This window comes from Lissotriton helveticus, chromosome 3_1 (genome assembly GCF_964261635.1).
Source record: "Lissotriton helveticus chromosome 3_1, aLisHel1.1, whole genome shotgun sequence".
Taxonomy (NCBI): Eukaryota; Metazoa; Chordata; class Amphibia; order Caudata; family Salamandridae; genus Lissotriton; species Lissotriton helveticus.
In genome coordinates this window covers 1,482,286,519-1,482,307,610 of record NC_136061.1, presented here as the reverse complement: position 1 = coordinate 1,482,307,610, position 21,092 = coordinate 1,482,286,519, and the positions used below count along the sequence as shown (strand labels likewise).

General features: G+C 45.9%; 1 protein-coding gene across 3 annotated transcripts in view; it reads left to right on the top strand.

Moving 5' to 3' along the window:
• Positions 1 to 21,092, top strand: part of EI24 (EI24 autophagy associated transmembrane protein) — a 380,944-nt gene that overhangs the window by 196,000 nt on the left and 163,852 nt on the right. For 2 of the 3 annotated variants that reach the window (XM_078682118.1, XM_078682119.1), the window contains exon 8: positions 458 to 569. The exons of the other annotated variant lie outside the window; for it this stretch is intronic. In XM_078682118.1, coding sequence (XP_078538244.1) covers positions 458 to 569 — 112 coding nt within the window. The remainder of the gene's footprint in view (positions 1 to 457; positions 570 to 21,092) is intronic. 3 annotated transcript variants of the gene reach the window in all.

The following is a 21,092-nucleotide window of genomic DNA, read 5'->3' as shown; positions in this document are numbered from 1 at the left end:
GACACGCATACTAGGCACTGCATAACATTGGACCAGTCTACCTCAACAACTGCCTCCACTTACACCAGACCCCTATGCTCTGCCTCTCTCTCTTCCACACACCCCTCACATTTTCTAAAGCAGAACTGGAGGCCTAGCCTTCTCCTACCTCGCACTTAAAACTTGAATCAACCTCCCTCTACACATAAGGGCCTCCGCTTCACTTCTGGAATTCTGCAAGGCGCTGAAGACCTGGCTCTTTAACTAACACTCAGACCTTCACACCTGCTCCAGCGCCTGGATTCTCTTGGTGAAAAGTTGCGCTTTACAAATCCAGATAACATAACATGTCTGATTGCATTACATATAGTGTATGATCATAAACGTGCTATATTTTGTAACGTAGATTGAGCATGACCTTTTTGTGTTTGCGATGTGTTATAGAAGTGACAAGCAGTTACAACTCTTTTCTCCCTAGGGAATGATAGTAAGCGTGTTCCCTATTGATGTAATTGGACAGCTGATCAGTCTAATCCACATGGCCTTGCTCTACTCCCTCTACTGCTTTGAGTACCGTTGGTTTAATAAAGGTGAGCGTAAGAAATCCAGGCTCTTTATGAATGATGTATGGAACTTTATTATGGTGGAGTTGGTTGAGCTTATTTTATTATTTGACAGTGAAGTACATTTATTGCAATGTGCCTTCATTTCAAAATGTAAAACTCAAATTGCTAACATAAGGTGAGGAATCTCTGCAAGTGATCATTGAGTTTTCCTGTTGGGATGAAGGGAACACTTTGTTCTAGCATTCTTTTTTCTGTTTGGCTACAGACTGCTTAAGAAATCTACCAGAGCTTATGTCTATAACACAAAAACTGCACGAAGGAGAACTTTGAGTCAACCCTCTTGAACCATTCCTAATTTTGAAATTTCTTTCACAACCCACTGAGACAACCCAAACCTATATATATATATATATATATATATATATATATATATATATATATATATATATATATATATATATATATATATTTATATATTTATATTTTTTTTTTATTTTGATCAGTTAGTAAAAACATAAATATTGCAATTCATCAAGACACTTATATCTTTAATATGCATAAGAAATGTGGATTAAGCATATATATGCATATACATTCTTTTAAGCTGAACAAACTTGGATCACTGTAAAGATTAACAAGAATAAGTTCCCTCTTGAAAAAGAATAAAAAAGAAAGAACAAAAAAAAACGAACTCCTTAATATTCATAACCGTGGGGTAATGAAAAATGTCCTAGGTTTCGTAACGGAAAGTTCAAATTCTGTTTAGGACACGGGCGACGATTAGGCTATTCTTTCTCTGTTTATTTCAACAGCAGCCATTTTTTTAGAATAAACAGAACAACAACGAAGCCTTCCTATGCCATGAAGCTCAGAGAAAACATTCAATTCCAAAACATGGAGTCTCTAGCCAATCAGACATCTCCTGGCTCCATAACTGACGACTAGCCCTGCAGTGCTTCCTCTCTCCACCTGCGACAAAGCCGCCTGTGAAAGATCTTTACTCCTGTTTTGATGTTTCCTATGGATTAAGAAAGTAGTCGTAACCTTCTGCGTGCAGTGAAACTATCTCATACACCTTAAAACAGAGACTTAAAAGCAGGAACACGCTTTACTTGCATCTTTACGTACGTCTCACAACCCGGTGGGTTTAGATTTATTCTAAGTGATGGGCTAATCCTCGCCTCCATGTCCTTAAGAGAATTGAAACTTTCCATTACGAAAGCTAGGACATTTTTCATTCTATGTCAGGACACGGAGGCGAGGATTAGGCTAGTTTACAGCTTATCCACTACCAGGGCCGCAATGGAGGAGACTGGTTAAACCTTTTGGTGGAATCTGACGACCAGTCAGCCGCATTCAGAATGTCCTCCAAGCGGACTCATAGCACAAAAGCTTTCGAGGCTATCGCACGTCTTTACAGAGTGCGCACCGAATACCTTTGTGTCAATGCCGGCCTTGAGCATTACCCAGCGAACCCATCTTGCGATGGTTGGGGAAGAGACTGCCCTTAAGGGTTTTCTTATAGCAATGAGCTGTTGGCGCTTTCCATGCGGGCGTAGCTCTTCCATCATTCTTTCCTAAGCCTTGATACATCTCACCACGCAAAGCTTGGGTACCTCTGGGAAGGCTGGGTAAGAAATGACTTGTGAATGACATTTGGTCCTTTACGATACGTGGAAGGTGACCCCATCCGTGGTAAAGGATCGCCCTGAAATATCAAGGGCCCTGACATCCGAAACCCTTCGGCTAGACACCAAGCTCAACAACATGGCCAGTTTGGCCGACAACTGCTTGCGCGAAAGATGTTTGTTACTAGGCCAAGTGGAAAACCGGTTCAGGACCTTGTTAACATCCCAGAGGACCAAGTATCTCGGTTCCGGAGGAAGGGAAAGGCAGATGCCCACAGATAGGCTTGAGTCCTGGAGATGGCGGGATTGCCAGTCCACTACCTGGTTGGACTCCCCCGAAGATGCTCCGCTGTCACTGAGAGCTGGTGCGACAGACAGTACTCCCAGAACTCTTTGGATAAGTCTGCCAGGGCTTTGGAACGAGTCCCGCTTAGGCGGTTTATGTAACCGACTGCAACCATATTGTCCATTTTTAAGAGGATGCAGGACTAAGCTCTGTCCTTGGTCCAGCAACGGACTGCGAAGGATCCTGCCATCAACTCGAGGCAGTTGATGTGTAACTCTCGCTCCTCGGCGGACCACCCCCCACCAGTAGTGAACTCTCCACAGGGCGCCCCCCCAACCAGAACCGCTGGCTTGGACCGGGAGCCATAGAACTCCACATGGAAACCTTGCGTCGACTGTACCACCCAGGAGTCGGTCGTAAGGGAATGTCAATTGTCCAGAAACCGTGCCCCCCAGCCCCACAAAGCTCAACAAGTGATAAGACCAGAACTTACTGTGAGCTGGGGGAGCTCCGCCACCACGGGCTCCATTGCGCTGGCCTTTGCGCCGGGAGCTGCCCCAGGTGGGGTACAAACCTCCTAAGCAAAATAAGCATCTTTAAGACATTAGAGCGCCCATAAAGTGATAAATGTAGGTTATTGAGTCTCTCTAATGTGTGGTTTTGCCGATACTATAATTAGGTCCAGATTTAGACGAACCACTTCTCCACCTTAGGTGAGATTTTGATACCTAAATAGGTTAGCTCGGGTTCAAAAGTCATGTCGTTGGGCGGCCAGCTTCCGAGTGCATCAGTTGGGTCTTAGTAACATTTAGCTTATACCCGAGCATCTGCCAAATATCTCCGCTGCTTCGATAATCTTAGGTAAGGCCGTACGGATATCAGATGTGACGATGGCAATATCGTCTGCATACGCCAATACCTTATACGTCCTATCATGTATCTCTACTGGTTTTATTCCGGGATTGTTATCTAGGCAAATATTTATAAAAGGTTTTATATAAAGAGCAAATGGCAGAGGGGAACAGGGGCAACCTTGCCTCGCTATTGCTATACTCCCAGAGAGCCTACCTGAGATACGTATAACCGCCCTTGGCTGAGTATATAATGTTTGTACAGAGGTGATGAATTCTTGAGGGAATCCCTTCCATGCTAGAACTGCCCACAGGAACCTCCATGAGACCCTGTCAAATACTTTTTCTGAATAGAACAGGGCCACAGCAACAGGGGAATTGGTAGCCTGTGACCAATTCAGCATGGAAAGGATCCTTTTAACGTGATCTGTCGTGCCTCGTGGTTTGATGAACCATGTGTTCTTTTTGACACCAATCTAGGCATTAAATCATTAAGCCTATTGGCGAGTATCTTCAAATAAATCTTGCTGTCTGTGTGAAGTAATGAAATTGGTCTGTAGGACCCCATTTCAATATAATAAGGGGCCCATTCTGATGATCGGGGATGGAGGAGTTCCTCCGGGTCCAAGAGATCAGATTGTGGATCCGCGATGACCTCCAAGACCTGCTGGGGGCCTCGCGCCGGTGAAGGGGTTGGGCGCCAAAATCGGCTATGCTCTGTCTCTCCGTCCTACCCTCCCTGGGAGTCATCTGATGGCTGTGGTGATGCCGCTTCTACCCGCCCCCCTGGGGTAGGGACATCCGGAGGAGTGGGAGGCGACTGGTATCCAAGAACACCTGCTTTAATCTGGCAAATGCATCCAGATCCACCCTTTCTGGATGTGGGCGTTTGTGCTGTTTCTCAGATGGGAGGGCTGCAGCCTGTTCTGGGGGTCGAGGGTCTGAGGGCCCTGAAAGCTCTTTCCTTGCGTGGAGGGGTTGCAGGTACTTTGCCAGATCCATTCATTTCCTCTCTAGAGGTACCTCCGCCTTTGAGACCGCCCTGATGATGGAGGTGTCCACCGTGTCACAAAAGTCTTCAGTGACCGGGAAATACTGGCTCTCCTTACCCTTCTTGTAATAGTCATCAAATTCCTCCCTGACCAACGAGGCCGTGAAGGAATGGAGAACAAGAGGTGGGTATCGGGTAAGTAAAGGTGGCCACCCACCGGGTCAGAGGGCTAATTATAATGTGTGGGAGCACCCGGGTTAATGGTCTTTGACTAGGGAGTGTGCAATATCAGTAAGGATGGGAAGGGGGTGGGTTTACCCACAGAGGCCCAACCAGTAACAGCCCTGCTCTTGGGCCAACTGGAGACACTCGCTCCACTGAGATCTGGAAAATGCCCTTATGATCACGGAGCATCTGAACCAATCAAACACTCACACCCTAGGAAGCTTGTTTCCGGTACAGGGAAGGCATAGCTTGGCAGTTCGGGCTGGACTGTTCCCATGAGGCACAGGGTCAGACTGATTTGCATATAGCCATGTTTGAACTGGGGTGGCAGAGTGGGCTAAAGAACGGTGATGGATTAAACCCAGATCTGTTGACTGGGTGTGAGTGTTTGATTGGTTCAGATGCTCCGTCCATCACCACCCCCTTTTGTACCACATAACCAACAAGGCCACAGAACAATCCCCAAAATACCCTTGAGGAAGTGAGGCACTTAACTGACACCGAGGCTGCAGCAGCGAAGAAAGAGGAAGCGCTGCAGGGCTCGTCGTCCGTTATGGAGCCAGGAGACGCCTGATTGGCTAGAGACTTCATGTGTTGGAATTTAATGTTTTTTCTGAGCTTCATGGGATATGAAGTCTTCAATGTTGTTCTGTTTATTCTAAAATGGCGGCTGTTGAAATAAACGGAGAAAGAATAGCCTAATCCTCGCCTTCTTGTCCTGACATAGAATCCTACCTCTTACCCCAAATTTCAAGAAATTTGACTGCGGCTCCTACTGTCGGAGAATATAGGTTTCTTTTGCTTCAATTCGAGTCATCTTGAGTTTCCATTGGGAATAAGCTGGAGCCTGCGCCATTTTCCATTTTTGCAGGATCAAAGACTTAGTGACGCAATAAAGACATACTGTCGTTGTTGAATAGATAGATTAAGCGTATCAACGATTCCGAAAAGGACAGTTTTTGGGTCAGGGACTAAGACTATCTGTAGCTTTCCACTAAGCCATTGGTAAATCTGCTTCCAAAATTAAATCCAATCTGAACATGAAAAGCAAATATGAAACCAATCCCCATAGTAATATTTGCACCTAAAACATGTTCTTGAGATAGAAGCATACATCTTATGCAGGCGAGATGGAGTATAATAAAGTTGCCACTTAAACAAAAATGCCACGCTTTTAAAATTGGAGACCCTAATGGCTTTATGCGCCCAGAAGTTATATGCTCTCCATGATTGTATATCTAATCTACAGCCTGTAGAGTTCTTAATCTTTTGTAACGCTGGTGGAACTACTTTTGCATGCGGTTGTTACTGGAAGATCTGGTACCAAGTCCCTACCCCTCTGGTCTCCCTCACATAATAAGTATGATTAATTAAATTAGCAAGATCATCTTTGGGGGATTGTTAATTCTGTATAAAATGACAAAGTTGAAAAAAAGAAAAAAGCAACCAAGAGGGGAACCCTGGATTACTCTATTTTAATTGATCCCAAGACTTCATCACCCCTTCTAAAAGAAAGTCACTAAAGCTATACTGCCCGCTTTCTCCCAAGTTATTATACTTTTTTTCTCTTATATGGAGACAGTCTACTGCTATGTGCAATCAGGATTACTAGCTGAAAGGAGGTAAATTGGTGTTCTTCCTTCAATTGAGAAAATCTAACGAGAATGACCCGAGGAGTCTTGTATCTGCTGCATTTGGGAAGCTTGGGGATTTTAATAAATGGAACAAGCGGAGTGCCAATTTATAGAAGCATTTGTTTAAGGTAGCCTCCCAAATCTTTGTCTTGCACACCAGTCCATGAATGCTGCCTGATAATATTTTTTAAGGTGAGTATAAAAATATGGATTTATTATGTAATACTCTAACGCATAGAAATATCTCATACCCAGAGATATGCACAATGCACATATAATTGAGCAAACAAAGACCGTGAATAGCACGAAATGCACAGTGGCTCGGGGGGGCAAACCATATTCTCAGAACGTGATATAAGACCCACGACTCGGGTCAAGACAGTGTCGAGAGGACATAGACGTGGCTGGTACCCAAGGATCCACCAAAGCTGTGTAGATGGAGACCTCACAGAGACTGTGGGAGATGTGGGAACACAACCGTGTGCTATGTACAACTCTACGTGTAAGTCGTGGTTGGATTTTTAAAGATTAAGGACCCTTCTCAGTGGACCATAAAGAAATCCTGTTCAAGACAGAAGGTTAGAGAGCCACCCCACCAGTGGATACCGTAGTACCCACGTTACCTACACTAGGAGAGCCGTGCGCATAAGTGTGAAGTGGTGTCGAAAACCACCATCAAACCCAATGGAGGGCTTCAGGAAACTGCCGCAGTTAAAGAAGGAGAAAGTGTCCGGTGGAATCCAAGGATGGATTCTATATGAGAGGTACCTGCAAGCAGGAGGACAGAGTCTGTGTCACTCAGGGGTGACCAGGAAACTTGGAAGACGAATGCCCTTTGATGTCAGTTGTTTCAGGATGGATGACGAGCACCTTAATTCTGCAGCTGTGCAGACCAAGCGACGCGGAGGAGGACCAGTTGCTGAGCACGGGCAGTCCCACCAGGGATGTCTAGTGCTGAGGGGTCGGTGTCCGGTGGGAGCACCAACAAGCCTTTGCAAAGGCCAGCAACACAGGAATCACAGAAGGAGCAACGTTGGAACCAGCATGGTCCAGGGGACTCACCAAAGGTAGGGGAGTGAGGGCAGGCCCGAGCTATCAGGGGAGCCCAAAAGAAACAAGTGTGACCCTCAAGTGGACCCACAGACCGGAGGCACTGGAGTCACGAGAGGCCCTCAAGCAGCTCACCAAAAGATGCAGGCCACGATGCACACAATGCGGTGTGGCTGAAGATTCTGGTCACTGGAGGTGCTCAAGGTTGGGCCTACTTGGAGCCGGAAGATCTTCTTGGAAAGAAGCCAACAAGCCTTTGCAACTGCAGGTTGAATGTGGTGCACAGAGGTTCGGTTATTGCAGCCCTCACAAGGGATACTGGCCTCAAACTTGGTGAAAGGGCAGGGCAGGCCTCAGAAGCTGTGAAAAACACCACCTGCTTTGCAGAGCCCATGGAGTCCGGAGGAGCTCAGGATCTGCGGACCGGTCGACTTTGTTGCGGTGCCTGCGAATGCAGGGGAGTGACTCCTTCACTCCAAGGGAGATTTCTTAAAGTGTCTTTGATGCTTCAAAGGCCTTGGAAGGTTCCTATAGGATGCACAGATGATGCAGCAGACTGGAAGGGAGAAGAAGTCTGGCCCAACAAAGTCCAGAGTGCCCAGACGGTAGAAGTAGAAGTGGTGTCTGATCTGACTCTTATCCCACGACGAATCTAGAGACCTACACCCAGGTAAGCCCTAGGGTACCCTAGGGAAAGAGTTGGGGCGATTCAGTGGACCATACCGGGGGAGGGTCTGGACAGGGAGAGGTTAACTCCCATGTCCTTTATCCAGTTTCACGTCAGAGCGGGAGCCAATGTTTCCAGGTCAGGTTTGATCTGGACTATGCACAGGGACACCAAATATGCGCTCATGCAGACCGAGTGGCGCTGGCAAGCGCACCCACCCCATCCCAATACACTTAATCCTGTCTGGGAGGTGGTCACACCTCCATGTGACAGGATGTCTATTGTTCTGCCTTCCCTTGCTCTTGCTTGGCTCAGCTGCAGGAGGGCAGAATTGGGTCTCTGGTCATCAGCAACTATTTTGTGCTGTCCGAGTCAAGAAGGCTGGTACCGGGAACACTGAGAGCCTAACAGAGGGCTCTTCCAGTGCTTGGAAACATACCTCCCACACTGTTTATGGTGTGGGGGTATGATTTCAACATGTTTGATGCCAGACATGATGGATACGTTGCACCTGTTTTCGAGATGGTCATCACTTAATTACGCAGTGCCCCTCTACATAATATATTGCTGCTTCACTGACAACCCGGGAGAATGGACTCCATAGGCTTCTGGGTTGTCTGGCTGTTGCAGGGGCACCCTCGCACTTAGAACCAAGCACCCTGCCTTCAGAATTACAACAGCCTGCTATGGGGGTGACTTATAGGGAAGCTTATTCTGAGGCATTCTGCATTAGTCACTTACTGCCATTTACTGCACCAGCCTACTGGAGAAGAGCGGGAGAGGAGGGAGCAGGACTCCATATCCCAGACTCCCCAGTACCACCAGAAGCATCGCCGTGACCGGAGTCGCATAAATTACTGCGGCGGCTCCCGCGGTGCGGGAAGCCTATTCCGAGGCATTCTGCATTAGTCACTTACTGCTACTTACTGCGCCAACCTATCGGAGAAGAGCGGGAGAGGAGAAGGGAGCAGGACTCCATATCCCAGACTCCCGGGTTATGTTATGTTATGTTATAACCCATTTGTAAAGCGCACGTAGACCAAGGTTTCATGGCGCTGTTCAGAGTAGGATGCGGGCAGGACTAATTTACTCATATGCCTGTGTGAACAGCCAGGTCTTAAGCTGCTTTCTGAATCGGAGTAACTCAGAGTAGGAGCCGATCTCTAATGGAAGTGTGTTCCAGAGTTGTGGTGCCAGGAACCCGAAGCGACGACCGCCATGTCGCTTCCGTTTGAACCTGGCACTCACTAACAGATTTTGATATTTGGAACGGAGATCGCGAGTGGGAGTGTGCCTTAATATCAGGTTATTAATAAAGATGGGGCTATAGCAATTTAAGGACTTGAATGTTAGGCAAGCTGTTTTAAAAATGGACCGTTGGAGCAGTGGAAGCCAATGTAGCTTCTTTTTTAGGGGTCTTACCGATTGCCATTTAGGCTGCTGATAGATCAGTCTCGCAGCCTGGTTCTGTACCAGCTGGAGCCTCTTGATCTGATACAAAGGGAGTCCTAGATAGATTGAATTTGCATAGTCTAGGTGAGACAGGACCAATCCTATCACAAGTTGTATCAGTGCTGCCTGGGTGAGCAGGTGGTGTATCTTCTGGATCTTTCGCAATAGAAAGAAGCATTTAGATATTACTGTACCCACCTGAGTATTCAGAGAGAGATCTCTATCAATAGTTACCCCTAGACTTTTTACAGAGGAGGAGGGTTTGGGAAAAGGCCCTAATTATGTAGGCCAATAGTGGGGGCCCCAGGAGATGCAGCTGTCTCCTATCAATAGCACCTCCGTCTTCCCGGGGTTGAGCTTCAATAGGTTATGATCCATCCAATGGCGGATAAACACCATAGTTTCCTGAAAATTAGTGATAGACTCAGTTGAATTATCTATGGTGAAAGAGAGCTGCAAGTCGTCCGCATAATTAAATGTGGATACTTTCCTCTGTTTTAAAGCTTTAATCAGGGGGAGAAGCTAGAGATTGAACACATGTGGGGACAAAGAAGATCCCTGTGGGACCCCACATGTAGTGTTCGACCTAGAGGCAGTGAAATTTGCTAAGCGGACTGCCTGCGTACAATCTTCCAAAAAGGAGACGATCCATTTCAAGGCCTTGCCCTGAAAAAGCCTGCCCGTCCGACACGGTCCACCATGATCCCGGGTAACACTGAAAGGTTCGCCGCGACCGGAGTAGCATAAATTATAGCGACGGCGCGGGCCATGCCCGGGCCAAGGGTGGGCCTGTCTGCGCCAGTCAGAGCCCTGAGGAGGCTGGGCCCCCTCGCTTGGCTTGGAGAGCCGCTGGGAGAAGTCTGTCATAATTGTGTTCATAATCAGGGCTGGATCATAAGGAAGGCACTGCGAGAGGGCCCCTGCAGAATTTGTCAATTACTTCCAGCAAAGAAAACTGTGAGGTAGGAGGAGTTTTTTGTGTATTGCCCACTTAGAAGCACGAGAAGCACAAGGTTTGCCTGAGCAGCAGCTGATTTTTACCCCATTCTAGTACCTCTATTTGGTCAGCCAGTTAGGTAAAATCCATCCCGGTCCCGGAATCTATGGGGAAACACAAAGGCGCATCGTTAGTGCCCCCAGGTCCTCCAGACTCGATGATGGATGCTTTTTTACTACGGGCAGCGGGGATCATTGACAAGGAAATCGAGGTAGTGTCTTGTCTGCTCTCTCGCCCGTACTTCGCCATGTTCCCAGCCCACCAGGTGCACTTTGCACCCCACCCAGGACAGCCAGTTTGAACCCGGGCCCTCGTTCATTCAAGCTAGTTCATCGCTTCGGGGGGTTGAGATCGAGGGAGTCCAAGGAGAGGGAGCTGATGGGTCAGAGGTAGCTATAGCCTGTACAAACAACCCTGTCCTTACAACCCCAATCACTCCAATGGGCCTGGGCAACAATGCCAATCCAGGGGTGCTAAAACCAAAAGTGGGGAGAGGCCCGGGGGTCAAAAGGAAATGACTCGCTACAGGGGCACAGAAGCCAAACACCCGAGGGGACAAGGGACTGGACATTGTGTGAGGAAACCCCCTCGACAAATTAAGGTGGCCATGGAAGCCCTGATGGATGGCTGGATGGTCACAATGACCAAAATTGAGTACAAGTTTGACCCCATTAGGCTATGTTTAGTCGTACTTGAGCAGGAGCCAGTTGAGGCTAGCGGCGGGTTTGGATCCTCGAAGGGGGGGCCCCCCACTGGTCCTGGCGCAGTTCCTACTTCATCTGGAGCGCGGGGGATAGGTGGGTCAAGTGGGAATAGGCCTTAAGTTACCCACAAGCATGTTAGTAGTATTCTTCCTATTCAACCTATTAAGATTCCAATTGGTGGAGTAGGGGTATTTAAACCACAGTGCCCTACAGCCTGCTTGGCCCAGTCAAACCTCCAGTAGGCATAGCAGCAAGAGGTGGGGGTCCACTGTATCAGAACCTATGGAGGAGAGTTCAAGGCAGAGGCTCCCAACGATACATCTGCCCCTGGAATCTTCACCATAAGTAGTGGTACTTGGTAATGTTCCGGCACTAGTGCTGTTGAGGAATTTGACCAACTCAAGGCCAAGATCCTACATTGGTTGGATCGTAACATGTCTCTTGGACTAAGGCTGGAGAAACATATCATCATGGTGCGAAGAGTTTCCTGGGTGGGTAGGTCATTAAAGAACCTGACAGGAGACTGCGTAATTGTTAACTTCAACAGACCCCACCAAGTAGAGATAACTTTACATTCAGTGTCACAGAATAACCTGGGTGGTCAGCCTCGACCATAATGGCCTTCCACTTGGGACATTTCTACAGATTCTCCACCAACAGGTTGGGCACCTGGAGATTCCCCGTTCACCCTGGACGTCCCAAGCAGGATCGACAGTTAGTAACCCAAGATATTTCCACCTTCAACTCCTTTGTGCCTCTGGAATCACTGGATGCTTGCGATTGACTGATAGTCAATGAGCCAGTAGAGTCAGCACCCTCACATGGAGTGAACAAAGAGCCTCCCCCGTTAGGGCCGTATTATGTTAAAGCCTGTAAATGTATCTCTTGGAACATTGCTGGGCTAGCAAACAAGATAAATAACCCTGGAGAGATTGCTTTTATAATAGGATTTAACATCATTTGCCTTCAGGAGACGTGGGCTACCACGGACAGTTTCTTTCTCGAGGGCTTTATTTGTACCAGCTGTTGCTTCACGGGCGGGTAGACCTAAGGGTGGCCTGCTAATATACATCTCCCTGGACATACCATGCTGCTTGAAGGAATTACCCACTGATAACGTTTGCTGGCAGGCCATTTCATTCTCCCATGGGTCTGCAAATTTGTTATATTTTTATAATGCTAATCCCGGGAATATATCTGCTTGTAATATCACCAGAATGGGCATTTTTTAAAGAAATGTGGACTCCAAGGACTCCCTGATAGGTCACCTTATAATTTCAGGTGATTTTAACATCAATCTCTGCGGGGACCCAGATGCAGGCTCTAAATCCAGGATAGGATGCCCTAGGACAGCTGGTCTGCACGTTGAACACACCCCACAGGGAGATAGTCTTAATGTCCTAGCTGACGAGTTCGATTTAATCATGTCAAGGACCAGGGTGGCCCATAGTAAGAATTATTAACTCCTGACCTTCACAGGGAGTGCTGAACGCTTATAGACTATCTTTGTTTCTAGCCCCTTTTTTCAACTTTTTTTAGATTTTTCAGTTGAGGATAGCATGTGTAGCCATCATAACCCGCTGTGCATCTCAACCACCAGGCCTAAGTTTGGGATACCCCTTAGCGTAGTCCCTAGGGCATCTCTCAGGGTAACAGATCAGGGCAGAAGGCTTAGGTGGGCTCAGATATCCCCAGACTCCTTTTAGGAGACCCTGATGGCTAAATGCAATAGGGAAATTGACATCTGTAAAACTGGGCGTGGGGAGGCATTTTCTGCCATTTCACTTACAATTGGACACCTACTTGAGGCTCCATCCACGTCCCTGAAGGGGCGAGCTACGAGCTGGGTTGACCAGACTGTACTAGTGCCGCCAGAAACCGGAGGGGCCCATTGGGTACTATCCCAAGGAACCCTGCTGCGGTAAAGGTGTGCAGAAGGATATACAAAGCTGAAATAGCAAGGCGTAAGGCCGAGTTAAAAGAGGATATATAACACAAATTGCCCGAACCACAAAATCTCCACAAGCTTATTAAGAGGGAAAAGATCAATTTATTGTGATCACCCTCGACATCCTACTTAGTGTCAATATTTTTTATCTATTTCAAGTTATGACAAGCTGTATGACAGAAAACAACAATACATTAAATACTTACACACCTATATATACTTTGTACATACATGAGAAACAAATTCTTTACAAGGACAAAAAGAAAATTCCTTGCATCAAACATTACAAAAAACTAAAAATACATCACAAACAACATTAGAACAAACATTACAATCCAAAAATGAGAAAAATAGGAAAAACCAATCCTAGGGGGAATTATAAGCAAATGAATGGCTCTTTAAACAAATCAATACTGGACCAGCCGGTCCTAGTATCGTGGAGATGACATTTTATTCCACCCTATGAAAGTGCAGACGCATTTCGAGATCAGGCACTATGTCACTGATCTCTCATCAGGGCTGTTTTATTCTTTGTATCTGCAAGATGCAAAGAAAATATTTTACTCATCACTCTCAAAACCGAACTTCTTTTACGGCAATGGGCTGAGAAAGAAAAATGCTACATACCAAACTTGGTTGAAAGTAGAGCAGGGCATTGGGGCGTAAAGGTTTTCAAACCCAATAATTCAAAACGTGGCCAGGCAGGCCAACCTACAAGAAATTTTAAGAAATGTTTTGTGCATTGGTAAATCTAACCAGCTCGTGAGTTCATTACTAAAACGTCACCCAATGCTACACAAAGCATGCCTTGCTATTGTCGACTGCCGCCAACGGGCGTTCTTATGTGATGCGCCACCATGAAGGTAGGCTCCTAAAACAATAGTGAAAAATGTTTTAGTGGTGGGGCTGTTGATTACAACGTTTGCATAGTGCATGCATTATTAAAATCACAGAAAGGGCAGGAGTCATTTCGCCTACCTTAATGAAGTGTTACTATTCCCTTTCTTTTAATTTTTGGAAATGTGCTCTCAATTTTCCGTCCTGTGTTAGAAGAAAACTAAAAAACGAGTATAAGCGCTTATAGTCAAAAATATGACCATTCAAACAGATTCTAAGCATAAAACATGTCCTGGCATTTACCTGCTCGAAAGTAACAGCACGCCGCTGGTGTGATCAAAGTTTTCTCACAAGAAATGGCCGCGCAAGTACTTCCTGTATTTAAAGCCCACCTCCAAAAAAGGCATGTTGGGACTTGTAGTGTCCTCAAACTTGTGCTGTGAAAAAATTCTGTTTAATATGGAGACCGCATGTAAAATCAGAGCGCGCTTGTTGCATGGTGTCATTCCCAATGAATAGAGGTAGTAAATCGATTTTTGACTATTTTAGTTACGCGCTAAGTTTGAAGTAAAAAAATTCAAAACTTTATTGGCAACTCGTATCTAAACACTAATGTTGAAACGGGCCATCTGGTTTAGATTTGATAAATGCTGATTTAAATGGCATTTATTCCACAAGTACGGCGAGCACATTGAGGGTCATTATTATAATAGTGTATTGCATGCACCCTTAAACAAAATAAACTTTAGTAACCAAGCATGTGGAAAGTCTGAAGGTGACGCTGCACCCATTATTTAGATTGCATATATCTGCCTGCCAGGTAGTGGCCATGATTGTGTTTTATACACAAGATGTATTAGTGAAAAGAGGACATAAGGCTACAGATTGAGTCCAGGGATGTCTAACAGATGCCAATCCACTATACTGTGTGTCTCTGCCAATTATATATGGGCTATCTCAGACAAGCTGTTAAGGCCTGTTTGAGTGCTATTGTATTTCAAAATGAGATAAGCCTCTTTCTGCAGTAAGGCACGCTCAATATCGTGACATTTTGTCATTGAATTCACAGTGAATAACACCGACCATTTAAATTCATCTTCATTATGGCCTTTATCGCAGAAGTGCTCAACCAGCGGAGCGGTCATTACTTTTTTCTTTATGCGTGACCGATGCTGGCTGATCCTTTGGTTGACTTGTTGGCTGGTCTTGCCTATGTAAATTAGTGGACACGGGCAGAGTATTACGTAAACGACATTTTTCGCTTTGCAGTTGGAGAATTCTGTATGTCTCCACTTGGTTCCCTGATGGACAAATTCATTGCCCTCAATTGTGGTAGAACAAGCCACACAATTGCCGCACCTGTGATGGCCTTTGACGGGCTTTAAGTTCCATTGTGCCAAAAGGTCACTTTTAGGTTTTGGAGTGGAAATGTCAGCTCTAATCAATTGTTGGCCAATACTTCGATTTTTTTCTATAAGCGAAGATGGGCTTAGGAAATGGACAATCCAAACCTTCTAATAGATGCCAGTTCTTTAAAACAGCTTGGCGCAACTTGTGGGTGTCAGGACAGAACGTTGTGGCGCACACCATTTTGTTGATTGGTGGGCGTTGCTTAAGCTGCAGCAAGCATTCTCTCGGCGTAAATCTAGCACGTTTGAATGAGTGCTTAAGGAGCTTCTTAGGATAGCTCCTGTCCTGCATATCATGACAAAAAGATCTCGCATGTCTTTCATAATCCGCCACATCCGAACAATTGCGCCTGATTCTGAGCAGTTGCCCATAGGGCAAATTGGCCTTTAAATTGCGTGGATGGGCGCTTCTGAGGTGCAGAATGGTGTTCCTATCAGTCGCCTTTTTGTGGAGCGATGTTACCAATCGTACTGCCTCACATCTCACTTAAACGTCCAGAAACGTCATGTAACTAGTGCTGTTTTCTATTGAGAATTTGATATCCCTGTGTCTTGCATTGAGCCATCCATGGAAAGACATTAGCTCCGCCTGGTTCCCCTGCCACAGGAGCCAGACGTCGTCAATGTATCGGTACCACTGTAAAATTCGATCTCTGAATGGGTTGTTAGCTTCCATGAACTTCTGTTCGTATTGTGCCATGAAGAGAACCGCCATTTCTGGGGCATAAGGACACCCCATGGCGGTCCCCTTCACTTGCGTGTAATACTCACCATTAAAGGTGAAATAGTTTTTCTTAAGTGCTATTTCAGCCAATTCTAAGATAAGTGCAGTCGGGACCCGGTGTGGTCTTTCTCTCTGGTCAAGATAAACCTCCATCACTTGTAGAGCCTCTTCTTGGGGAATTTGAGTGTATAGCGACGTAACGTCCCTCGTCACCATGATTTGAGACTGTACAGCAAAGCTGGCTCCTTCAACTTTAACCAAAAAATCCGTTGTGTCTCGCAAATATGACTTTACCTGACTCAAAAAAGGTTTTAAGAAAAAGTCCACATACTGTGCGATGAGCTCTAGACATGAGTCGCACCCCGAAACTATGGGGCGGCCAGGGGGATCTTGCATGTTCTTGTGGATCTTCGGAAGAAGATACAGGACCGGAGTCCTGGGACATTTCTTAAGAAGGTAGTCGTGTTCCTTGTTTCCCAAGAAGCCATTCTCTTTGCCATAATATAAAACTTTGGCAATTTGTCCCTGAATGTCTTTAGTTGGATCCTCCGATAATGGGCGATACCAAGTGGTGTTCTTTACTTGTTTCTCACCTTCTGCCAGGTACATCGGGCGGGGCCAGATGACTACTGCCCCGCCCTTATCTGCTTGTTTGACTATAGATGGGTCATCTTTAAGCAAACCAATTGTCTCTCGTTGCTTCTTACTCATGTTCTGGTGGGTGAAGCTCTTACTTTTCTCCATCTTATTGATAGAGGAAAGCAGTACCTGTTCGAATGCCAGCACCTGTTTAGGGATGTTGGTATAAGGGACACATTTTGACTTGTTTCTAAGACCTGTTGTTTCAGTACTCTCAGTAGGTGGATTATTTGCAAAAAATGCCTAAAGTCTTATTTTGCGGCAAAACTGTATCGCCTCTAGTTTGAGTTTGGTATAGTCGGTATTCTTGCTTGGCACAAATCTCAAGCCAAGATTAAGTACTGTTTCCTCTTCACTAGATAGTACTCTTGAGGACAAATTAACAACCGTTGTAGATCTTCCTACGATTTGTTGTTGCTGCTCCTGGTTCGCATATCCCATGGTATCTTGTACCTGGGTTTTTTTTTTTTTTTAAAACCTTTATTGTATGTTTTAGCTTTACACAGCTTTTGGCCTACAACCCGTTGGGCTGGCCGCAATCACTGTCTGGTAGTATCAATGCGACAGGGCAAAGCTTAAAATTCAATGTAATGCACTTGCAGTCTTAATTACAAATTAGATCAAAAGAAGGTACCTTGTTCGCGATAGACCGCTGATCAATATAGGTTTTTGATTTTCTATTTTTGAACAAAAACAACAACAAAGAACAAAAGTAAATCACATTGCGGTCGTCTAATCTTGGTTATTTTTCGCATTAGCTATGTCAAGAAGCGCTCCCTCAGTGCACACCCATACCAATTCCCTCGCAGACTGCTTCAAAACGGGATGTGAGGAGAAATGGGTTTTCCCGAACGTAGCCTCCTAGGTGTCGCTCCCTCCAGGCCCTCCCACTTCTTCCATCTGAGTCCTAGGTCTACCCCAGAACCTGTGGCCTCCCTTCCCTATGGGACTCCGTGGAGTCCGCTACTCCTCTTCCCCTTCCTCGTCCGATGTTGTTTGATCGTCTTCCAGTAAGGGCTCACAGATTTCCCCTCTATACTCATTCCATGGGGTCCAGATTTTATTCCATTTCCCCGGACAGGCCCGGCCAGAGTATACCGCCCTTTCTGTCACCATCACTCTATCCATGTTTAAGCACCATTGTGCCTTCGTTGGTACTTCTGCCGCCCCCCAGCGCTGCGCAATATCTCTCTTAGCCATTAACATACCTAAGGTAACCCAGAGTCGACCGTGCCTGGACAGATCGTTGGGGTCCCATATATTGAGCAGACATTTTCGTGGCTCGGGAATCAGGGAGGTCTCTAATGTCTGTGACACAGTACGCAGTATTTGCCTCCAGTATTCCTGGATACGTGGGCATTCCCATAATGTGTGGAAGAATGTGCCCTCCTCCCCACACCCACGAAGGCAGTAAGGATGTTGTGCTCTGTGAATGCGGTGCAGTGTCGTTCTTGTGTAGTACACCCTATGTAGGACTTTTAGCTGTATGAGTCTTAGTCTTGCGGAGATACCAACTTCTTTTGGTGACGCCATCGCCTCATTCCATTCGTGTTCATCCATAGCATTTATGTCACCTTCCCATTTTTCCTTCAATAGAGTCATTGGATCCGGTAAGTTGTTAAGTAGTTTGCGGTATGTAAGTGATGTCGCACGTTCAATCATGAAATCTGTGAGGAGGCGATCTTCAAGCGGGGAGGATTCCGGTACTTCCATTTCAGGGGGGATGGCAGCGAGCAGTGCGTGCCTTATCTGAACATATCGGTACGACTCCCTCACTCCCAGGTCGTATAGTTCTCTCAATCGGTCAAATGGAACCACCTCTCCCCGCTCCCACAGGTCACCTACCGTGGATATCCCTATAGCATCCCAATGTGAGAAGCCTCTACTGTTCCTCAAGTTTCCTAGGGCTCGGGAGTCCCACAATGGTGTAAGCTTTGTTATTTTCCCTTTCAAGCCTAGCGCCGCTGTCGCTGCGTGCCATAGCGCTGCAGTAAGTCTAGTGGGACCCTCCAATTTGCGCACCTTTCTCTGGTCGTACAGCAGGGCCAACAAGCTATTTGTGCCGACTTGTGCCCTATCAGCCCGGAATGCCGGGTCGTTTTGCGGAGCATGTATCCATTGGTTAATTTGTACCTGGGTTTTGTTTGTTTGCCTTTCTCAAAAAAAGTCACCCCTTTCTTTTGATTCCTATTGTCTGATCCCAAAGAATCAGAGGAAGATGTACTGGAAAAAGTAGTGAATCGATTCCTGGACCTGCCTTGGTAAGTCAACAAGGCTTGGCGAGAGTCAGACTGCGAATAGTAATCCTCACGTAGAAAAGGATATACCTGCTCGATTTTAAATGCCTTTACGTCACGTTCGTACCTGTTCTTATCATTGATGGTATTATCCCTAAAGGACTGAATATCTTTTTCGATCTTGTCCAAAAGCGACTTGGCATCTGTGACCACCTGGCTGGCCTCTATAGCCTTAGTTAATTCCTCTATTTCTTCTGCCTCTTTATTACACAATCTTTGTGCCGTTTCGATGGTTTGAACCATCAAATCACGGCTACACTTGGTGTTAATATAACTGAAGCCCATACGATACTCTAGATCTTCCGTAAAAATAACCGGGACGTTCTTGACCTGAAGGCCCCAAGGGATTGTGCCACCCTTGAGGTGCCTCAGGAGGAAGTGCCCGTGCAGCTCAGTTCTAACGTGCTTTTTACGCAATCGAATTAGCTTGTCCGTTTCGTTCTGCTGTTTAGCACCAGTGCTCAGCGACACTGTGGAAAAAGGAGACGAAGCTATTAGGTTTTAAATGTGGGTCTCACTAAAGGACAATGTGTCCTTTTCTGCCATTCTCAGGAGAGACTTGTAGTCCCTCCGTTCAAATGTGTGTGTGGTATTTACTGAACTCCTTGAAGTCCTGTATTCCCTCGCGAGTAATAACCCGCCCTAAACAAAAAGGGATAGGTCCATAAACACGTGGTGGGGGCTAGACCCTTTTTATAAAATATATAACACAAATTGCCCGAACCACAAAATCTCCACAAGCTTATTAAGAGGGAAAAGATCCATTTATTGTGATCACCCTCGACACCCTACTTAGTGTCAATATTTTTTTATCTTTTTCAAGTTATGACAAGCTGTATGACAGAAAACAACAATACATTAAATATTTACACACCTATATATACTTTGTACATACATGAGAAACAAATTCTTTACACAGTACAAAAAGAAAATTCCTTGCATTAAACATTACAAAAAACTAAGAATACATCACAAACAACATTAGAACAAACATTACAATCCAAAAATGAGAAAAATAGGAAAAACCAATCCTAGGGGGAATTATAAGCAAATGAATGGCTCTTTAAACAAATCAATACTGGACCAGCCGGTCCTAGTATCGTGGAGATGACATTTTATTCCACCCTATGAAAGTGCCGACGCGTTTCGAGATCAGGCACTATGCCACTGATCTCTCATCAGGGCTGTTTTATTCTTTGTATCTGCAAGATGCAAAAAAAATATTTTACTCATCACTCTCAGAACCGAACTTCTTTTACGGCAATGGGCTGAGAAAGAAAAATGCTACATACCAAACTTGGTTGAAAGTAGAGCAGGGCATTGGGGCGTAAAGGATTTCAAACCGAATAATCTCGGGGTGTGACTTGAGCAGGACCTCTCCTTTAAAACTCACGCGAAAAAGACCTCAGGCGTGTGTTTTGGCCTGCTCCGCTCAGCCCGGAAGATCTTGCCTCTACTGCCAGCAGCCTCTAGGAGGTTACTTATTCAGGGGCTTATCATCTCGCGGTTGGACTTTAGCAATGCCTTGTTTCTGGGTGCCCCGGAAGGTACACTAAATAAACTGCAGCAGGTGCAGAATGCGGCTGCTAGGCTTTTGTTGGACGTCCCAAGGCGTCAGTCTGCTCGCCCTGCACTGAAGGCGCTACATTGGCTTCCCGTCAGGGAGAGGGTTAAATTTAAGTCACTTTGTATAGCCCACAAACTTTTACAGGGGAAAGGGCCACCTATCCTTGAGGATATGGTCCAATCCTATAAGGCCCCCCGCTCTCTCCGCTCCGACCATCAATACCTGCTGCAGGTTCTGAGGGTGAGGAAAGAAAGATCTGGTGGACGTAGATTCTCCATAAAGGTGGCCACCCTGTGGAATTCCGTCCCTCTGTACCTGCGTTCGGAAGCAAGTTATTTACGTTTTCGTAAACTTCTGAAAACTTTTCTGTTCCCCGCCTGATTTCTGGTGCTGATGTGACGCTGCTATTCTCTGGATAAGCGCGGGGATGCCTTATGGTAACCAGGCGCTATATTAAAACTCGTAATAATAATAATAATAATTCAAAACGTGGCCAGGCAGGCCAACCTACAAGAAATTTTAAGAAATTTTTTGTGCATTGGTAAATCTAACCAGCTCGTGGGTTCATTACTAAAACGTCACCCAATGCTACATAAAGCATACCTTGCTATTGTCGACTGCCGCCAACCGGCGTTCTTATA